The 17,211-nt window shown below is 33.3% G+C and overlaps 3 protein-coding genes across 3 annotated transcripts; 2 read left to right on the top strand and 1 right to left on the bottom strand.

Annotated features, from left to right (window-relative positions):
- The first annotated feature begins 1,271 nt into the window (after nucleotides 1–1,271).
- LOC124917973 (ribulose bisphosphate carboxylase small subunit, chloroplastic-like) lies at nucleotides 1,272–2,528 on the top strand. The gene is made up of 3 exons (XM_047458237.1): nucleotides 1,272–1,502; nucleotides 1,621–1,755; nucleotides 2,096–2,528. The coding sequence occupies exons 1-3, from the start codon at nucleotides 1,335–1,337 to the stop codon at nucleotides 2,333–2,335; spliced, it is 543 nt and encodes a 180-aa protein (XP_047314193.1). The 5' UTR covers nucleotides 1,272–1,334; the 3' UTR covers nucleotides 2,336–2,528.
- Nucleotides 2,529–8,847: 6,319 nt separating this feature from the next.
- Nucleotides 8,848–10,087, top strand: LOC124917981 (ribulose bisphosphate carboxylase small subunit, chloroplastic-like). Its single transcript, XM_047458244.1, has 3 exons — nucleotides 8,848–9,066; nucleotides 9,187–9,321; nucleotides 9,654–10,087. Exons 1-3 carry the CDS (start codon nucleotides 8,899–8,901, stop codon nucleotides 9,891–9,893), a joined length of 543 nt encoding a protein of 180 aa, XP_047314200.1. The 5' UTR covers nucleotides 8,848–8,898; the 3' UTR covers nucleotides 9,894–10,087.
- A 2,924-nt stretch (nucleotides 10,088–13,011) lies between these two features.
- Nucleotides 13,012–14,272, bottom strand: LOC124917977 (uncharacterized mitochondrial protein AtMg00810-like). The gene is made up of 5 exons (XM_047458240.1): nucleotides 14,074–14,272; nucleotides 13,842–13,939; nucleotides 13,608–13,754; nucleotides 13,206–13,526; nucleotides 13,012–13,101 (listed from the first exon to the last, which is right to left on the bottom strand). The coding sequence occupies exons 1-5, from the start codon at nucleotides 14,270–14,272 to the stop codon at nucleotides 13,012–13,014; spliced, it is 855 nt and encodes a 284-aa protein (XP_047314196.1).
- Between the last annotated feature and the right edge of the window lie 2,939 nt (nucleotides 14,273–17,211).

The raw sequence follows: 17,211 nt of genomic DNA on the forward strand, positions 1-17,211 counted from the left end.
AATTAGCATATGGAAATGAAGAAAATTACACTTTAATAAACGATATGTTATATGTGGCATAACCACGTGAGAATGTAAAATACAAATCAACCTTAGCTCAGTTGGTAGACTGTAGTAGTTGTATGTTGTTATCCTTAGGTCACTAATTCGAATTCGGTAGGTCGGAATACCGTTTGACATACTACATACAGTTGAAGTTATAAACCGACCTTAGCTCATTTGATAAAGCGGAAGACAATAGCAGCTGCATGCTGTTATTCTTTGGTCACTAGTTCGAATCCGGAAGGTCAGAATATTATTTTTTCTATTATCATGTTTTGCTGTTCGTTATACTACATACTTTTGAAATTATAAATCGACCTTAGCTCATTTGGTAGAGCGAAAAACTATAGTAGTTGTATGCTGTTATCCTTAGTTCACTAGTTTGAATTCGGTAAGTCAAAATAATTGTTTTTTCTAATATAATGTTTTTTTTGTTGTTCGTTATATTACATACTTTTGAAGTTATAAGTAGCAAGTGAAAATGAAACAAATTACACTTTTATAAACGATATGTTATATGTGGCATAACCACGTGATTTTAAAACACAAACCGACCTCTAGTTCAGTTAGTAGAGCATGTTAGTATGGTTGTATGTTGTTATCTTTAGGTCACTGGTTCAAATCTGGTAGGTTGGAATAATTTTTTTTTTATGTCATATTTTTTCGTTAATTTTATTTAAACGATTCTTATCATTTTTAATATTCCGGTACCGTTTAAAAAAAATGGTATATACTAATAATTTTGAAGATACAGTTATAATGAAGCAAATTACACCTTTAACAACGGATATGTTATTTGTTTGTCAATGTAAAATGAAGATGAATGACAAGAATAAAAAAACAAATATAACAAAAACCCTGTAAATTGCACCTTTAACAAAGGATATGTTATATGTGACATAGCAACTTGACAATGTAAAACAATAAGAATAGACAAAAGAAATGACAAAAAAATAAAAAAGGGACAAATATAACGAAACCCCATGATAATTCAGTCACCCTTTTCTCCCTCCTTCGGGACCTTTCCTCTTGTCCATCGACTCGAGATGAGAGATAAGGTAATGGGTTCCTGCCACGTGTCACTTCCTGACTAGGTATCCTTATCGATAAGGTCCCCCTATAATCATAAGGTCTAAAATGTCCCATAACCCATAAGGCAATTGTTCACCAATGAAATAGAAAAAAATATCACATAAGACTTTCACCTAACATCCCTTGTTATAAAATCCTCATCAGTCATCTCATTTCTCTCAACAAACCAAAACAAATCAAGTCAGCAAAGAAAAAAAAACATGGCTGCTTCTACTTCTATGGTCTCAGCTGCCGCGGCTGTTACCACCATTAACCGGGTCGCACCCTTCAATGGTTTGAAATCCTCGGCCGCTTTCCCAGCCATCAAGAAGTCCGAGAACGATTTCACCTCCATCTCCACCAACGGAGGAAGAGTGCAGTGCATTCAGGTACATATAATAATCAATTAAATGTCACGAGTTCAATTCTCACTTAAAAACGTCTTAAGTTTTAAATTTAATTAATTAATCATACTCATGTATATAATCTTTTATTTTTAATATTCAGGTGTGGCCAACAACTGGGTTGAAGAAATTCGAGACATTATCGTACTTGCCACCTCTGACCGAAGAACAATTGGCCAAGGAAGTGGATTACCTTCTTCGCAACAATTGGGTTCCTTGCCTTGAATTCCAATTGGAGGTTATAATATTTCACCCTATATTTCTTTTGACAAAATCATAAAACTATGGTAAAAACAGTTTAGTATAATAAAAAAAAAGTAAAAAAAAGAAATATAATGAATCTAAGAGGTTGTTAATAATTGATTTGTTTGAATAAATTTAGATATTTTAATCTTGATAGGTGTTAATTTGAAATTTTATTGGTAAAATGAATTAATGAAACTAGCACACCCGTTAAACTCTATCTAAGGCGTGAGTATAATGAAATGTTTTGGTTAATAAATTGAATAATAGATCATATAAACAAAGTTTGGGTAGTTAGTTGTTAGTGGTCTGACGAGAATGTTTATGTTTGTTAGGAGTTGAATGGATTCGTTCACAGAGAATACAACAGCTCTCCAGGGTACTATGATGGAAGATATTGGACAATGTGGAAGCTACCCATGTTCGGGTGCACTGACTCGAGTCAAGTTTTGAAGGAGTTGGCCGAGGCCAAGAAGGCTTACCCATCCGCATTTGTCCGTATCATTGGATTCGACAACAAGCGTCAAGTCCAGTGCATCTCCTTCATTGCAGCCAAGCCTGACGGTTACAAATAAATTTATATGCACTAGCTACAATCGAGGATTATTATGTTTTCAATAAAACTCGTCCCAACCAATTACCAAAAGGTCTTCCCTTTTTGTTATTTGAATCATTGTCATTAGTTTGATGATGATTTGTACTCTATTCTACGAGTTTTTGTATTTACCATTTTAAGTGAATTTCAATGTATGTTTGTTTGTTATTGTTACCATTGTTTTACTTTAATTGGTTCAAATTGCAATTCACAAACTCATTTAAACTTTTTTTTTTATTTTGTTTATTTAACAATAATTCATTAATAGCGAAGTTTACGAATTATTGACTTCTTAAAAAAAAAATGGAAGGTAAATAGTAAACACAGTAAGTGTGAAACCTTATTTAAGCGCTAAAAACTCGTAAACAAATTTTAACAAAATAAAAAAATGGGGTGAGTAAACTCACTATAAGACTTTGTTTGATGTGGGAGAAAATAGGCTTTGTCAGTTTTTAATTGCTTGAATTAGTATAACTAGCATGTATTTCGTGTATTTGCACGAGTAATAATATAAAAAATCGTGAAAAAATATTACGGTAAAAATGTGATAGCATTTTTAATTATATTTTTAACCGTTTTAAGTTTATGGGCGGGTCAACCCACAATCCGACTCAAAAATCCATTACTCTCATATTGCAGAACGATCTCTAAAACAATTGATACAATTTGATTCCTTAACTCAATTATTTTGACCTCTAGAGTCCACTTCTTCCCCATACTACGAGTGAAATGGAAAATGTAAAGACTACCATTAAAGTAGCCCAGGCGAGATTTACTGTATCCATATGAATTATGTCCTCTATCTCTATAAATATGACGGATTTTTTCCATTATTGCTCACTAATAATAGTGAAATCTTTAGCACATAGTCAAAAGAGAATTATGATTGATTAAAAACTATTGATGAACTACTGCGTTTATCAAATTTGGTGTTGAATTTAAAATATAAAGTGTAATTAGCATAGTTGTTTAAAAGTTGTATTTATTTTGTTATGTTGCAAATTCGAACCATACCTATAACATTTTTTATGTTATTTTTAACCGTTTTAAGTTCATGGACGGGTCATCCCACAATCCGACCTAAGTATACATTTACTCTCACATATATATCCAAATTAACTACAACTCTCAACCCGACAATCCAGACACTTTAAAAATTAAGCATCATTATATATATATATATATATATATATATATATATATATATATATATATATATATATATATATATATATATATATATATCTTGTTGTATTTGATTTTCTTTAAATAAAGTAAATGTATTTTTACATTTTAATTGATATATTGAGTGATTTGATGATGTTAAATAACAATTCAAAATCAAACAAGCTCTACAAGTAAATATCAAATAATAATATATAGAACATTGAATCAATTATGAGGATATTGGGTCATCACTCAAATCTAAACAAATACTATTAGACTATGTTGTATTAGTTGATATTCTATTATTATATATGATTAAATGGGACAGAGATACAACCCATTAGGTTATAGAATATTCATGTATATATATACTTTACACAAACCCTATTCAGGATGAGGAATGAAATTACATTTGACATGGTATCAGAGCCTATCTAAATATTAAACCCTACCCAATATTTTGTCCAATCACCGCCGATATGTCAAAAGGTGATGATATTTCTAGCATCTTCGACGCGGTGTTGCAGTCTTCCGGCGGCCCGACTAAGTATCATTTATCTTGGATTATTGATTTAGGGTTACCTTACATGCCACTAGGGTCCAAGACTGTTTAGTTGATTGCTTTGTGGGGACGGGGTGTCCCATTTCTCTACCCGATGGTAGCATTGTTACTGCTCATATACGGGGTTATGTGTACTTATCTTCTGAGATTACTCTGAAAAATGTTTTATTTGTCCCATCTTTGACCTGTAACTTGATTTCTGTTACTCAGTTGATTGATGATTATCATGGTGATATCTCATTCTCATTTAATTTATGTATTTTTCAAGACCGCAGTACTAGGAAGGTGATTGGAGTAGGTGAACGAAGGGGGGGGGGGGGTCTCTACTACTGGTGCAGTGTTCCGACATCACTTTTTGTCTACTCAACTGAGAGTCTAGGGATTTTGCATAGTAGGATGGGGAATCCTTCAGACAGTGTGCTGCAACATTTACCTGGTGTTAGTGTTACTTGTCGTTCTCCTAGTGTTAGCCCTTGTGATATCTATCATCAGGACAAACAGTCTAGGAGTGTTTTTTATGACAATGATTCATATGCTAGGAGTATTTTTGATTTAATACACTGTGATCTCTAGGGTCCTTATGATGTTCCCTCCTCTAATGGAGCACGTTATTTTATTACTTTGGTTGATGATTTTAGTCGAGCTGTGTGGGTAGTTCTTTTATCTGCTAAAACTGAAGTTTTCACTGTTTTTATCAAGTTTATTGCTATGGTCAAAAGACAATTTGGAGTTGATATTAGACACATGTAAGAAATGACAATGAAACATAATTTAATTGTTTGAAATCTTATTTTTCTGAGGCTGGTGTATTATTTCAAACTTTTTGTGTGCATACTCCTCAACAAAATGGTAGAGTAGAGAGGAAACATCGACATATCTTGAATGTTGCACGGGCTGTCATATTCTAGAGTTCTATTCCTATTGAGTATTGAGGGGAATGTGTTCTTACTATATGCTACTTGATAAATAGGACTCCTTCTCATGTTTGGGCTTTCGTACTCCTTATAAGGTGTTATATGGTACCGTTCCCACTCTATCTAACGTGCGTGTTTTTGGTTGCCTCTGTTATGCCTTTGATTTACACTCTCGTCGTGACAAGTTTGCTAGTCATAGTCGTAAGTGTGTGTTTTTGGGTTATTCCCTTGATAAGAAGGGGTGGATGTTATTGGATTGGGAAACTAAGGAGGTTTTGTGTCTCGTGATGTTGTTTTCTATGAAAATGAGTTTTCTTTTGCCCCTGTGGATTGTTTTGTCTCTGTTCCTCCCATTAGTATTGTGGAGGAGGCACTAGACCAGGTTTCAGTAGGAGAGTTCATGGTGTCTGATGAGCCAGAGAGGGCTTTGGGCAAAGAGGATGGTGCGTAGGATTCGATGAAGGAGACTAATGCGCAGGGCTCTACTGAGGAGCCTGGTTCGTCAGTTGTGCAACAGGAGAGCGAGTTTAGCGTTGAATAGCCACAGTCGAGTGTCAAGCAACCACAGTTGGGCAGATTATATTACCCCCCTTCGACATCATTCATCTGGCTCCGACCCTTCCTCAGGTACTCGGTATCCTCTTTCACATCATTTGAGTTATGATTTATTCTCTGTGAGACATTGGAATTTTTTGGCTTCCATTTCTATAGGCGTTGAGCCTAAATCTTACAGACAAGCCTCTCGTGATCCTAGATGGCGCGCAACCATACAGAGTGAGATACGAGCCTTGGAGGACAATGAAACGTGGAGTTTGGAGGATTTACCTCAAGGGAAGAAGGCATTGGGTAGTCGATGGGTCTATAAGATCAAGCACAATTCTAATGGGTCAATTGAGCGCTTAAAGGCATGTTTGGTTGTCTTTGGCAACCATCAGCTTGAGGGGATTGACTACTCTGAGACCTTTGCTCTAGTTGTCAAAATGAGTATTGTTCGGACCTTTCTTGCAGTTGCTGCTGTTCGGGGTTGACACTTGCACCAGATGGATGTGCATAATGCCTTTCTCCATGGTGATCTGAAAGAGGAAATATACATGCGCCTACCACCAGGTTTTGAGCTCGGTCATACCAACAAAGTGTGTCGCCTCTTAAATCTCTTTATGGACTGAAACAAGCGCCTCGTTGTTGGTTTGCCAAACTAACAACTGCCTTACTTTCTTATGGTTTTATTTAGTCTCGTTCAGATCATTCTCTATTTTCCTCTATGAGCAGTGATATTGTCTTACATGTCTTGATATATATGGATGACATGATAGTATCAGGGAGTAATTTGGGGACATTAGAGGCCTTCAAGCAATATTTATCATCATGTTTTCATATGAAGGACTTGGGGGATCTAAAGTACTTTCTGGGGGTTGAGGTTGCCAGGAGTGCTGATGGCATTTATTTGTGTCAACAAAAATACGTTCTAGATATTATTTCCGAGTGTGGTTTTCTGGGTGCTAAGCTTGCTGATTTTCCTATAGAGCAGAATCATAAGTTGAGGGAGTCAGTGAGTGCGCAGATGGAGGATCTAGAGAGCTATCGACGGTTGGTGGGGAGATTGATATATTTGTCTTTCACAAGACCTGATATAGATTACTTTGTACATATATTATCTCAATTTTTACATGACCCATTACAGGATCACTATCAGGCAACATTACGGGTTGTGAGATATCTGAAGAATGCTCTAGGACAGGGTATACTCTTGAGGAGTGATTGTGATATTTGGTTATTTGGATGGTGCGATTCGGACTAGGCATCCTGTCCCAAGTCTCGCAGATCCATTACTGGGTGGTTGATGTTTTTTGACTCGTCTCTCGTGTCCTGGAAGTCCAAAAAACATCAAATTGTGGCCTTATCTTCCGCTGAGGCTGAGTATCGATCTTTAGCAGCTTTGATTTGTGAGTTGAAGTGGCTACAAGGGTGATGGAAATGCACCACAACGATAAACAACAAATGCGGAATTTATCCTTCGTTTGACAACACGTTCCCAAACCGTTTAAACTTGTGAGGAAGATAACAAATAGGTATGCACAAATGCAATTAACACAGTCCCTAAAACAGTGAGTAACACACCAAACAAGTACACACAAACAACACAGAATTTTAGCGTGGAAAACCCCCTCAATGGGTAAAAACCACGGGACACCTAGTGCCGCTTAAAATTCACTATCACCAGCAAGAGAGCAATACAAAAGTCTTCTCTAGACAATACTAGAGGCATACAAATTCATAACACCCTTGGAAACATGCACATCAAGGATATAAAAATAATCAAAGAACAAGAAAGGAAGAATATCACCAAAAATAAATGCTACTGTTCCGGCAATGAAACCCCGACCTGCAAACTTCAGAATCAGATCTCCACTGTCCAAAATGTTGGCCCAGAAGTTGTGAAGCTGCTGTCCAAAAATAAGGACGATCCAATGATGCAAACTCTGATGATCATCAAAACACTAAGACTGCTGGAACTTGAAGTTTTTCCCTCTTTTTCTTTCTTGATTTTTCTCTCTCTTTCTCTTGCTCTTATTTTTTGCTAAAGAAGCCTTCTCCCCTTTTTATCTTGCTCCCAAATAAGTGAATTAAGTGGGGGCCCAAGATGGTCCTATTTGCTGGGCTTTTTCTCATGGACTAAGGAAAACAAAAAACCCAACAAATGGGTCATGGTGTTCCTTGGAGTACCTCAATCGGGTATGCATGTGTACTCAGACAGCCAATCAACTCTTCATATGACTCAGAATCCAATGTTTCATTAGCGTAGCAAACACATTGAAGTGGATTTACATTTCTTACGGGATCATATCCAGGATGGGACTATTGTTGCTTCCCATGTTCCCACGACTTCTCAATTGACTGATATTCTCACTAAGTCTCTTGGAAACAATTATTCAATCATTTTAGATCCAAGTTGGGCATTTGTGATTTGCATGCTCCAACTTGAGGAGGGGTGTTAGACTTTGTTATATTAGTTGACATTCTATTATTATATATGATTAAATGGGTCGGAGATACGGCTCATTAGGTTATAAAATGTTCATGTATATATATACTCTACACAAACTCTATTCAAGGTTAGGAATGAAATTACATTTGACAAATTAAAGTTCTATAACCACTCAAAGTGAAGATGAATTTTCTTTTCTTTTAACATACATCAATGCCATTTTTTGAGATGGGTGTTTTCCACTTTTAATATATTTTACTTTTGGCCATTTATTTTACTCAACTATGCAATCTACACTTTTGCCATATTTTGATATTAAGATTTTGTATATTTTTTTTAGCCACACTAAGTTAACTCTCTTTTCATATATTTTTACTTTTCTTTTAATAATCTAATTTTCACCAACAATGTAAATTGAGATAGAATATTTGAACACGGAAACTTGTCATCACTTCTCACAATACCTACTTATTTGTTAGGTAATGAATTGTTTTCTTAACCGTTACTGGTTAAAATCATAGGTTTTATTTTCTACTTTTTAGAAGGTTATTTCATCAAAGAAAATAAATAGCTGAGGAAGCATTGAGATGCAAGAAGGAATCATTCCAAACGAAGGACTGAAAGAGACTTAACAAACAAACAAAAACATCAAATTGAATTTGCTCACTCCAAAACATATTTCATAAATGGACATTGTATAATTAATCAATATTGTCCGAAGAGGTATCCTTACCGATAAGCCCCTTATATTCATAAGGTCTAAAATGTCCCATAACCCATAAGGCAATTGTACACCAATGAAATAGAAAGAAATATCACATAAGACTTTCACCTCCCTTGTTATAAAATCCTCACCAGTCATCTCATTTCTCTCAACAAACCAAAACAAATCAAGTCTAGCAAAGAAAAAAAACATGGCTGCTTCTACTTCTATGGTCTCAACTGCCGCGGCAGTTACCACCATTAACCGTGTCGCACCCTTCAATGGCTTGAAATCCTCGGCCGCTTTCCCAGCCATCAAGAAGTCCGAGAACGATTTCACCTCCATCTCCACCAACGGAGGAAGAGTGCAGTGCATTCAGGTACATATAATATAACGAGTTCAATTCTCACTTAAAAAACGTCTTAAATTTAAACTCTTTGGTCATCGTTTAATTAATTAATCATACTCATGTATGTAATCTTTTATTTTTAATATTCAGGTGTGGCCAACAACTGGGTTGAAGAAATTCGAGACATTATCGTACTTGCCACCTCTGACCGAAGAACAATTGGCCAAGGAAGTGGATTACCTTCTTCGCAACAATTGGGTTCCTTGCCTTGAATTCCAATTGGAGGTTATAATATTTCACCCTATATTTCTTTTGACAAAATCATAAAATTATGGTAAAAACAGTCTAGTATAATAAAAAATGTAAAAAAAGAATATAATGAATCTAAGGGGTTATTCATAATAGATTTGTTTGAATAAATTTGGATATTTTAATCTTGATCAGTTAAATTTTATTGGTAAAATGAATTAATGAAACTAGTACAACACATTAAACTCTATCATCTAAGACGTAAATATTAGAATATTTTAGTTAATAAATTAAATAATAGATCATATAAACAAAGTTTGGGTAGTTAGTCGCTAGTGGTCTCACACGAGAATGTTTATGTTGGTTAGGAGTTGAATGGATTCGTCCACAGAGAATACAACAGCTCTCCAGGGTACTATGATGGAAGATATTGGACAATGTGGAAGCTACCCATGTTCGGGTGCACTGACTCGAGTCAAGTTTTGAAGGAGTTGGCCGAGGCCAAGAAGGCTTACCCATCCGCATTCGTCCGTATCATTGGATTCGACAACAAGCGTCAAGTCCAGTGCATCTCATTCATTGCAGCCAAGCCCGACGGTTACAAATAAATTTATATACACTAGCTACCATCGAGGATTATTCTGTTTTCGATAAAACTCTTCCCAACCAATTACCAATATGTATTCTCCTTCTGTTATTTGAATCATTTTCATTAGTTTGTTAATGATTTGTACTCTATTCTACGTGTTTTTGTATTTAACATTTTAAGTGGATTTTAATGTATGTTTGTTTGTTATTGTTACCATTGTTCTATTTTAATTTGTTTAAGTTGCAATTCACAAACTCATTTAAACATTTATTTTATTTTGTGTTCTTACAATAATTCACTATCAGCCAAGTTTACGAAATAGACTTCTTAGAAAAATTCGAAGGTAAATAATAAACACAGTGATCATGACACCTTATTTAAACGCTAAAAACTCGTGAACAAATTTTAACAAATTAAAAATGGGGGTGAGTAAACGAAGAAGAAGCGTTAAACTATAACTCACTATAAGACTTTGTTCGATGCGGGAGAAAATAGGCTTGTGAATTTTTAATTGCTTGTATAGTATCTTGTTGTAATATATTGAGTGATTTGATGATATAAAATAACAATTCAAAATCAAATAAGCTCTACAAGTAATTATATCAAATAATAATATATAGATCATTGAATCAATTATGAGGATATTGGGTCCTTCATCACTCAAATCAAATGTCAAGACAAGAACAAATACTAAGAAGTTCAAATCAATCAAAGTTCTTATAACCACTCAAATTGAAGATGAATTTTCTTTTCTTTTAACATGCATCAATGTCAATTTTAAGATTGGTGTCTTCCACTTTTAATATATTTTCATTTTGGCCATTTATTTTACTCAACTATGTAATCTACACTTTGGTCATATTTTGATAACAAGGTTTTGTATATGTTTTTAGTATCACTAAGTTAACTCTTTTTTTTTTTTGTATTTTTTTTATTTTTCTTTTAATAATCTAATTTTCATCAACAATGTAAATCGAGATAAAATATTTTAACACGGAAACTTGTCATCACTTTGCACAATACCTACTCATTTGTTAGATAATGAATTCTATTATTCATAACTTATTTGTCTTAATATTTCTTAACTGTTACTTTAAAATCATAAGTTTTATTTTCTACTTTATAGAAGGTTATTTCATCAATGAAAATAAATAACTGAGGAAGTATCGAGATGCAAGAAGGAATCATTCCAAATGAAGGACTAAAAGAGACTTAACAAACAAAAAAAACATCAAATTGAAATTGCTCATTCCAAAACATATTTCATATATAAATGGACAATGTATAATTAAAGATATAGAATTTCTTCATGGAGAAAATACATACATACATGTGTTGACAATGACGACTGTCTTCTTTGTAAGATTCATGTATGATGAACCTGATGAATGGCACACTATTTGAAGTAAATAATATAGTATTTGAAGATTTTCAAAATAAAACAAAATAATGCCATGTCCTGATTTAAGACAAGATAACAATATAATGAACAAAAAATAGCTCATAAAATAGTAGTTATTATTTTGCAACATATATAACTAATAAAAAAAATGATGTTCTACATAATATACTTATTTCAAAATAGTATGTATTTATTTCGGCTTTTATTAATCCATATTGTCTGTATTTACTGTTATTGATAAATAAATCCAAAAGGGTAACAACTATATTTTTTTTTGTTAATTAATAAAGGCCGCAATAAATACGGTAGCTATTAGTTATTTATTAAAAAAAATCTATTTCAATGTTTATTAAAAGATATATAATAAATATTTATTATTTTAATATAATATAATTAAAATTTTATTTAGAAAATTTATTAATTTTTATATTTTAATATTCTTATATATTTAATTTATTAGTTAGAAAAGGAATACAAAATGTTTTAAATATACTTTATGATTAAAATATATAATAATAATAATTATTATTTTAATATAATTAAAATTTTATTTATAAATTTATTAATTCTTATATTTTAATATTATTATATATTTAATTTATTAGTTAGAGAATTAAATAAGAGAAAGAATACTAAAGGTTTTAAATGTATTTGTATGTTTATTAAGAGAAGGAATACAAAAGGTTTTAAATATATTTGAATGTTTAAAATATATAATAATAATTATTATTTTAATATAATATAATTAAATTATTATTTATAAAATTTATTAATTCTTGTATTGTTAATATTATTATATATTTAATTATTTTAATATAATATAATTAAAATTATTTTATTAATTTTTTTTTTAATTTTTACATTGTTAATGTTATTATATATTTAATATTTTAGTTAGAGAATTAAATGAGATAAGTAATTTTAAATATATAATAAATATTTATTAATTTAATATAATATAATTGAAATTTTATTTATAAAATTTATTAATTCTTATATTTTTAATGTTATTATATATTTAATTTATTGGTTAGAGAATTAAATAAGATAAAGAATACAAATTTTTTTAAATGTATTTGTATTTTTAAAATATATAATAAATATTATTATTTTAATATAATTTAATTATATTTTTATTTATAAAATTTATTAATTCTTGTATTGTATTGTTAAGATTATTATATATTTAATTAATTAAATTCTTTTTTAATATATATATATATATATATATATATATATATATATATATATATTACACTTCTAATATTATTAATTATTTAAATATATGTATTTTTATTTTTTTTAAATATATAATAAGTATTTATTATTTTAATACAATTAAATTCAATTTTTATTTTTAAAATTTATTAATTTTTGCATCGTTTGTATATTTAATTTAAGTTACATCTATTTAATTTTATATTATTAATTATTTAAATAATGTATCTGTATTTGTAAAAATATAATAAATATTTATTATTTTATTATAATATAATATAATTTAAATTATATTATATTTATAAATTTTATAAATTTATTATATATTTAATTTATTAGTTAAAAAATTAAATGGGTGAAAGAATATAAAAAGTTTTATCAGTTTTTTCTTATTCAAAACTGTTAGAGAATAAAGAAAAGAGAAATTAGAAATTATTATTGATAAATGATATGGAAATAGAAAACAATGAAATATATAAAAGTAAAGATTTAAAATGCTAATATCCCTCCGTCAAACTCATGATGCAGCAACAATAAGCATTAAGAGTTTGGTAACAAAAAAACGAAAATGAGAAGAGAATAGAGCTTTGGTGAACAAGTCGGCGATCTGCACAGAGGAAGAAACAAATGGCAATGTCATAGTACCGATTGCAAAGTGATGTCGAACAACATGACAATCAATCTCAATGTGTTTCGTCCTCTCATGAACACCGAATTACGAGCAATCTGGATGGCACTCTTATTATCACAGAACAACGGAGTAGGCTCATGAAGAAAGACTCCCATGTTGGCAAGTAACCATCGTAACCAAACAGTCTCACAGGTCGTAAAGGCCATAGTACGATACTCAGCTTCCGTGGAAGATCTAGAAATCACATCTTGCTTCTTGCTCTTCCATGAAATCAAAGAATCACCAAGAAAGATACAAAACCCTGTGGTGGACTTGCGATCGGAGGGATCACCAGCCCAATCAGCATCAGAGAACGCTAGAAGATCCAATGAAGAAGAGGTAGAAAGGAGAAGGCTCTGAAACTGAGTTCCCCGAAGATACCAGAGAATACGAAGAACATCACTCTAATGAACTGTAGTAGGCACAATAACAAGCTGACTAACAATGTGTACATCATGAGCAAAATTAGGACGGATGATGGTGAGGTAAACCAAGTTACCAACAATAGTACGATACAAGGATGGATCTGGCAAAGGTGAGCCATCGGTTAGGGAATACCGAGCATTGGTTTCAATTGGAGTATCCACAACCTTATTATCAGTAAGACGATCACGATCAAATATATCACATATATTTTTTGACTAAGATAAAATATACCCTTTTGGAGATGAAGCAACCGCATTCCCAAGGAAATAACGTAGCATCCCCAAATCTTTCATCGCAAAACAACGAGCCAACTCAGATTTCAAGAGCCCAATCCCGTCAATAACATCGCCTGTAATAATCATATCATCAACGTATAAAGATAAAAGAATACAGCCTCGATCTATACACTTGATGAACAATGTTGAATCATGATGACTACGATGAAATCCTATTGAAGTGATCACAATAGAGAATTTCTCAAACCAAGCGCGTGGTGCTTGTTTAAGCCCAGAGCTTTCCAGAGCTTACAAACTTCACCAGGTTTGTGAGGGAAACCAGGTGGAGGAACCATAAAAACCTCTTCTTGAAGATCTCCATTGAGGAAAGCATTCTTGACATCCATTTGAGTTATATTCCACCCACGAACGGAAGCAACGACAATAAGAGTGCGAACTGTTGTCATTTTCGTAACTGGGCAAAAGTTTCCTCGTAATCCATGCCATATTCTTGAGAAAAACCCCTCGCAATGACTCGAGCTTTATATCTCTCAATAGACCCATCAGACTTGGTTTTGATTTTGTATACCCATCGAGAACCAATAAGTCGTTTTCCTGATGGTAAAGAAAAAACAAATCTCAAGTATGTGTTTGATGTAGTGTTGCAAGTTCCTTAGCCATAACAAACTGCCAAAGATGATCAATAACAGCCTCTCAATCGGACAATGATTCATACAAACAATGAATAGATGCTAAAAAGGAAGCAAAAGATGTAGAGTAACATGAATAAGAAAAATCAGGAAGTTTGGTTGACTTACGTATACGGGTTGACTGACGAGGTGGAAGATCCACATAATCAGGAGGAGATTGAGAGACCGTGGAGGGAGGAAGATATGTGTCAGGAACTGTAGTACTAGAGTCTGTAGTAGGAGGTGTCACCTTTGTAGTACTAGAATCTGTAGTAAGAGGTGTCACCTCATCATCAACCGTAAAAGGATCAATACTAACAAAGTCTAGGTGAGTCATATCATGAGAACTTATAGGAATGAAAAAATATGGAATATGCTCAAGAAACGAAACATGACGGGAGACATATAATTTTTGACTGACGGGATCAAAACAACTATAACCTTTTTGTCCTATCCCGTACCCCAAGAAAACACACATTACGGATCGTGAAGTCAATTTGCTACGCTCAACGTGTGGACGTAATACAAAACAAGCGGAACCAAAGACACGTAATGAGGAATAAGTAGGAGCATATCCTTGAAACTTCCAAACGGTGACAAACCTGAGTTGTGAGATGTTGGAATCATATTAATAAGATGTACAGCAGTGAGGATGGCTTCACCCCAAAAGACACTAGGAACATTGGCAGACAATAAGAGAGAGCGAGTTGTTTCAACAATATGTCGATGTTTTCTTTCTATAACGCCATTTTGTTGAGGGGTGTCTGAACAAAAACTCTGATGAAGACTTTTGTCAAAAGCAAGTAACCTAGATAAATCATTAGAGGTGTATTCCCCACTCAAATCACAACGAAAGCATTTAATGGTAAACGAATACTGAGTTTTGACAAGAGTTCTAAAAGTATGAAATATACCTAAAAATTCAGAATGACGTTTCATAAGAAAAATCCAAGTATAACGAATACAATCATCAATAAACGAAACATAATAGCGGGAACTCCCTTTTGTAGGTAAAGGAGAAGGTCCCCACACATCAGAATGAATTAGATCAAATGGAGAAAACGATGAAGATAAACTTGTTTTAAAAGGCAAAGCCGAAAACTTAGTAAGTTTACAACCACTACAATCAGAAACATCATCAGTTTTCAAATCACCTAAAACTCCAGTAGAAGCCAAAATATTTAAACGTGATCCAAAAATATGTCCTAAAAGAGAATGCCATAAATAAAAGGTAGAAGAAGAGCGACTCAAATGAAAAGATGTCAAATCCACAGTAGAAGCAGCATTAGTAGCTATTTTTGGTACTTCAAGTTCATCCAACACATATAATACTTCTCTCCTATGGCCTGTCCCAATCAACTTCTGAAAATGTAGATCATGCACATAACAAGTTGAATTAGAAAAGAAGACTGAATATCTCAAGTCACACAATTGACTAACCGAGACAAAATTTATGGTAAGACTTGGAATATAATAGACATCTGAAAGAGTTAAATTGTGTGTATTAATATAACTGACTCCTACTAATGACATATGAGTACCATTGGCTGTTGCAACCGAGATAGACGAGTTTGGTGACAAAGAATTAAAAGAAGACAATTCAGGAGACATATGATGAGAGGCCCTAGAGTCTAGAACCCAATTAGAAGAATATATACCTGAGGGAGTAGATGTATTGGAAGAAGACAAACCGACATGAGAAGACGCTGACATGGCATGAGGTTTCGAAGAGAGAAACCTTTGGAACTGCTCAATCATCGATGGATCTATAGGAGGTGGAGTCAATACACTACTAGCTTGGAATGCTTGACTTGTAGGTTTCCATGGGGAAAATGAGATGATGATTGTGGAGGGCGTCTTTGTGATTGTTGTTGTGGTTGCGATTTTTGTTGTTGGTGCGATTGTTTACCTTTATTGATTAACAAAGGACATTGGCATTTCCAGTGACCCTTCTTCTTACAGAAAGCACATTCATCCATAGTCACTCGTGAGTTCAATCGATTTGGATGATTACTAGAGGGATTATGTGGAGTTGCAAGAACGAATGAAGTAGATGTTGGGTTATGCTCTTTGTCAGGTTGAGTCTTGATTCGTATCTCCTCAGCTATCAACTCATGGAAAACCAAATCAACTGAAGGCAAAGGGTTCCGATGCAAGATTGATCCACGCAAAGTCTCAAAATCAGATCGAAGAGCAACCAAAAATTGAACTAAGCGTTGTGGCTCTCGATGTGTGATGTAAGGTGCCAATACCTGTAACTCCTCAGACTCGGTAAGAGCCAACTGATGCCACAAACCAGACATGGCAGAATAAAAATCTTGGATACACAAATCATTCTGCTTGAGTGCACGAATGTCCGTTTCCAACTGAAATTATCGGGCAAAATTAGACTGTGTATAAAGACGAGCAAGATGGTCCCAAACGTGCTTGGATGTATCGTACTTTGCCAACTGAACCCCTATCGAATGTGTGACAGAATTGTTTATCCACGTGATAATCTTCGAGTTATCGGCCTCCCAAACATCGAGCATTGTTGCATAAGTCTTTGCAGCCTTATTGGTAGGTGGCATTTTCGTACCCGTAACATAACCCCACATCAATTTTCCCTATAAAAAAATTTTCATCACATAGCTCCAATACGAATAATTTTTCCCATCCAACTGTACACTAATAGACTGAAGAGAATCGTCTTTACGAACAGCCATAACGAACAAGCA

The sequence above is a fragment of the Impatiens glandulifera genome, unplaced genomic scaffold, assembly GCF_907164915.1.
Source record: "Impatiens glandulifera unplaced genomic scaffold, dImpGla2.1, whole genome shotgun sequence".
Lineage (NCBI taxonomy): Eukaryota > Viridiplantae > Streptophyta > Magnoliopsida > Ericales > Balsaminaceae > Impatiens > Impatiens glandulifera.

Excerpts from the sequence above, each read along its gene's own strand:
- LOC124917973 (XM_047458237.1), top strand. The coding sequence starts at position 1,335 with ATGGCTGCTTCTACTTCTATGGTCTCAGCTGCCGCGGCTGTTACCACC. Across the intron at positions 1,503-1,620 it reads GAAGAGTGCAGTGCATTCAG|GTGTGGCCAACAACTGGGTT; the intron begins GTACATATAATA and ends TTTAATATTCAG. Across the intron at positions 1,756-2,095 it reads GCCTTGAATTCCAATTGGAG|GAGTTGAATGGATTCGTTCA; the intron begins GTTATAATATTT and ends TATGTTTGTTAG.
- LOC124917981 (XM_047458244.1), top strand. The coding sequence starts at position 8,899 with ATGGCTGCTTCTACTTCTATGGTCTCAACTGCCGCGGCAGTTACCACC. Across the intron at positions 9,067-9,186 it reads GAAGAGTGCAGTGCATTCAG|GTGTGGCCAACAACTGGGTT; the intron begins GTACATATAATA and ends TTTAATATTCAG. Across the intron at positions 9,322-9,653 it reads GCCTTGAATTCCAATTGGAG|GAGTTGAATGGATTCGTCCA; the intron begins GTTATAATATTT and ends TATGTTGGTTAG.
- LOC124917977 (XM_047458240.1), bottom strand. The coding sequence starts at position 14,272 with ATGACAACAGTTCGCACTCTTATTGTCGTTGCTTCCGTTCGTGGGTGG. Across the intron at positions 13,940-14,073 it reads AAACAAGCACCACGCGCTTG|GCGATGTTATTGACGGGATT; the intron begins GTTTGAGAAATT and ends TGATTATTACAG. Across the intron at positions 13,102-13,205 it reads TCCAGATTGCTCGTAATTCG|ATCGCCGACTTGTTCACCAA; the intron begins GTGTTCATGAGA and ends TCCTCTGTGCAG.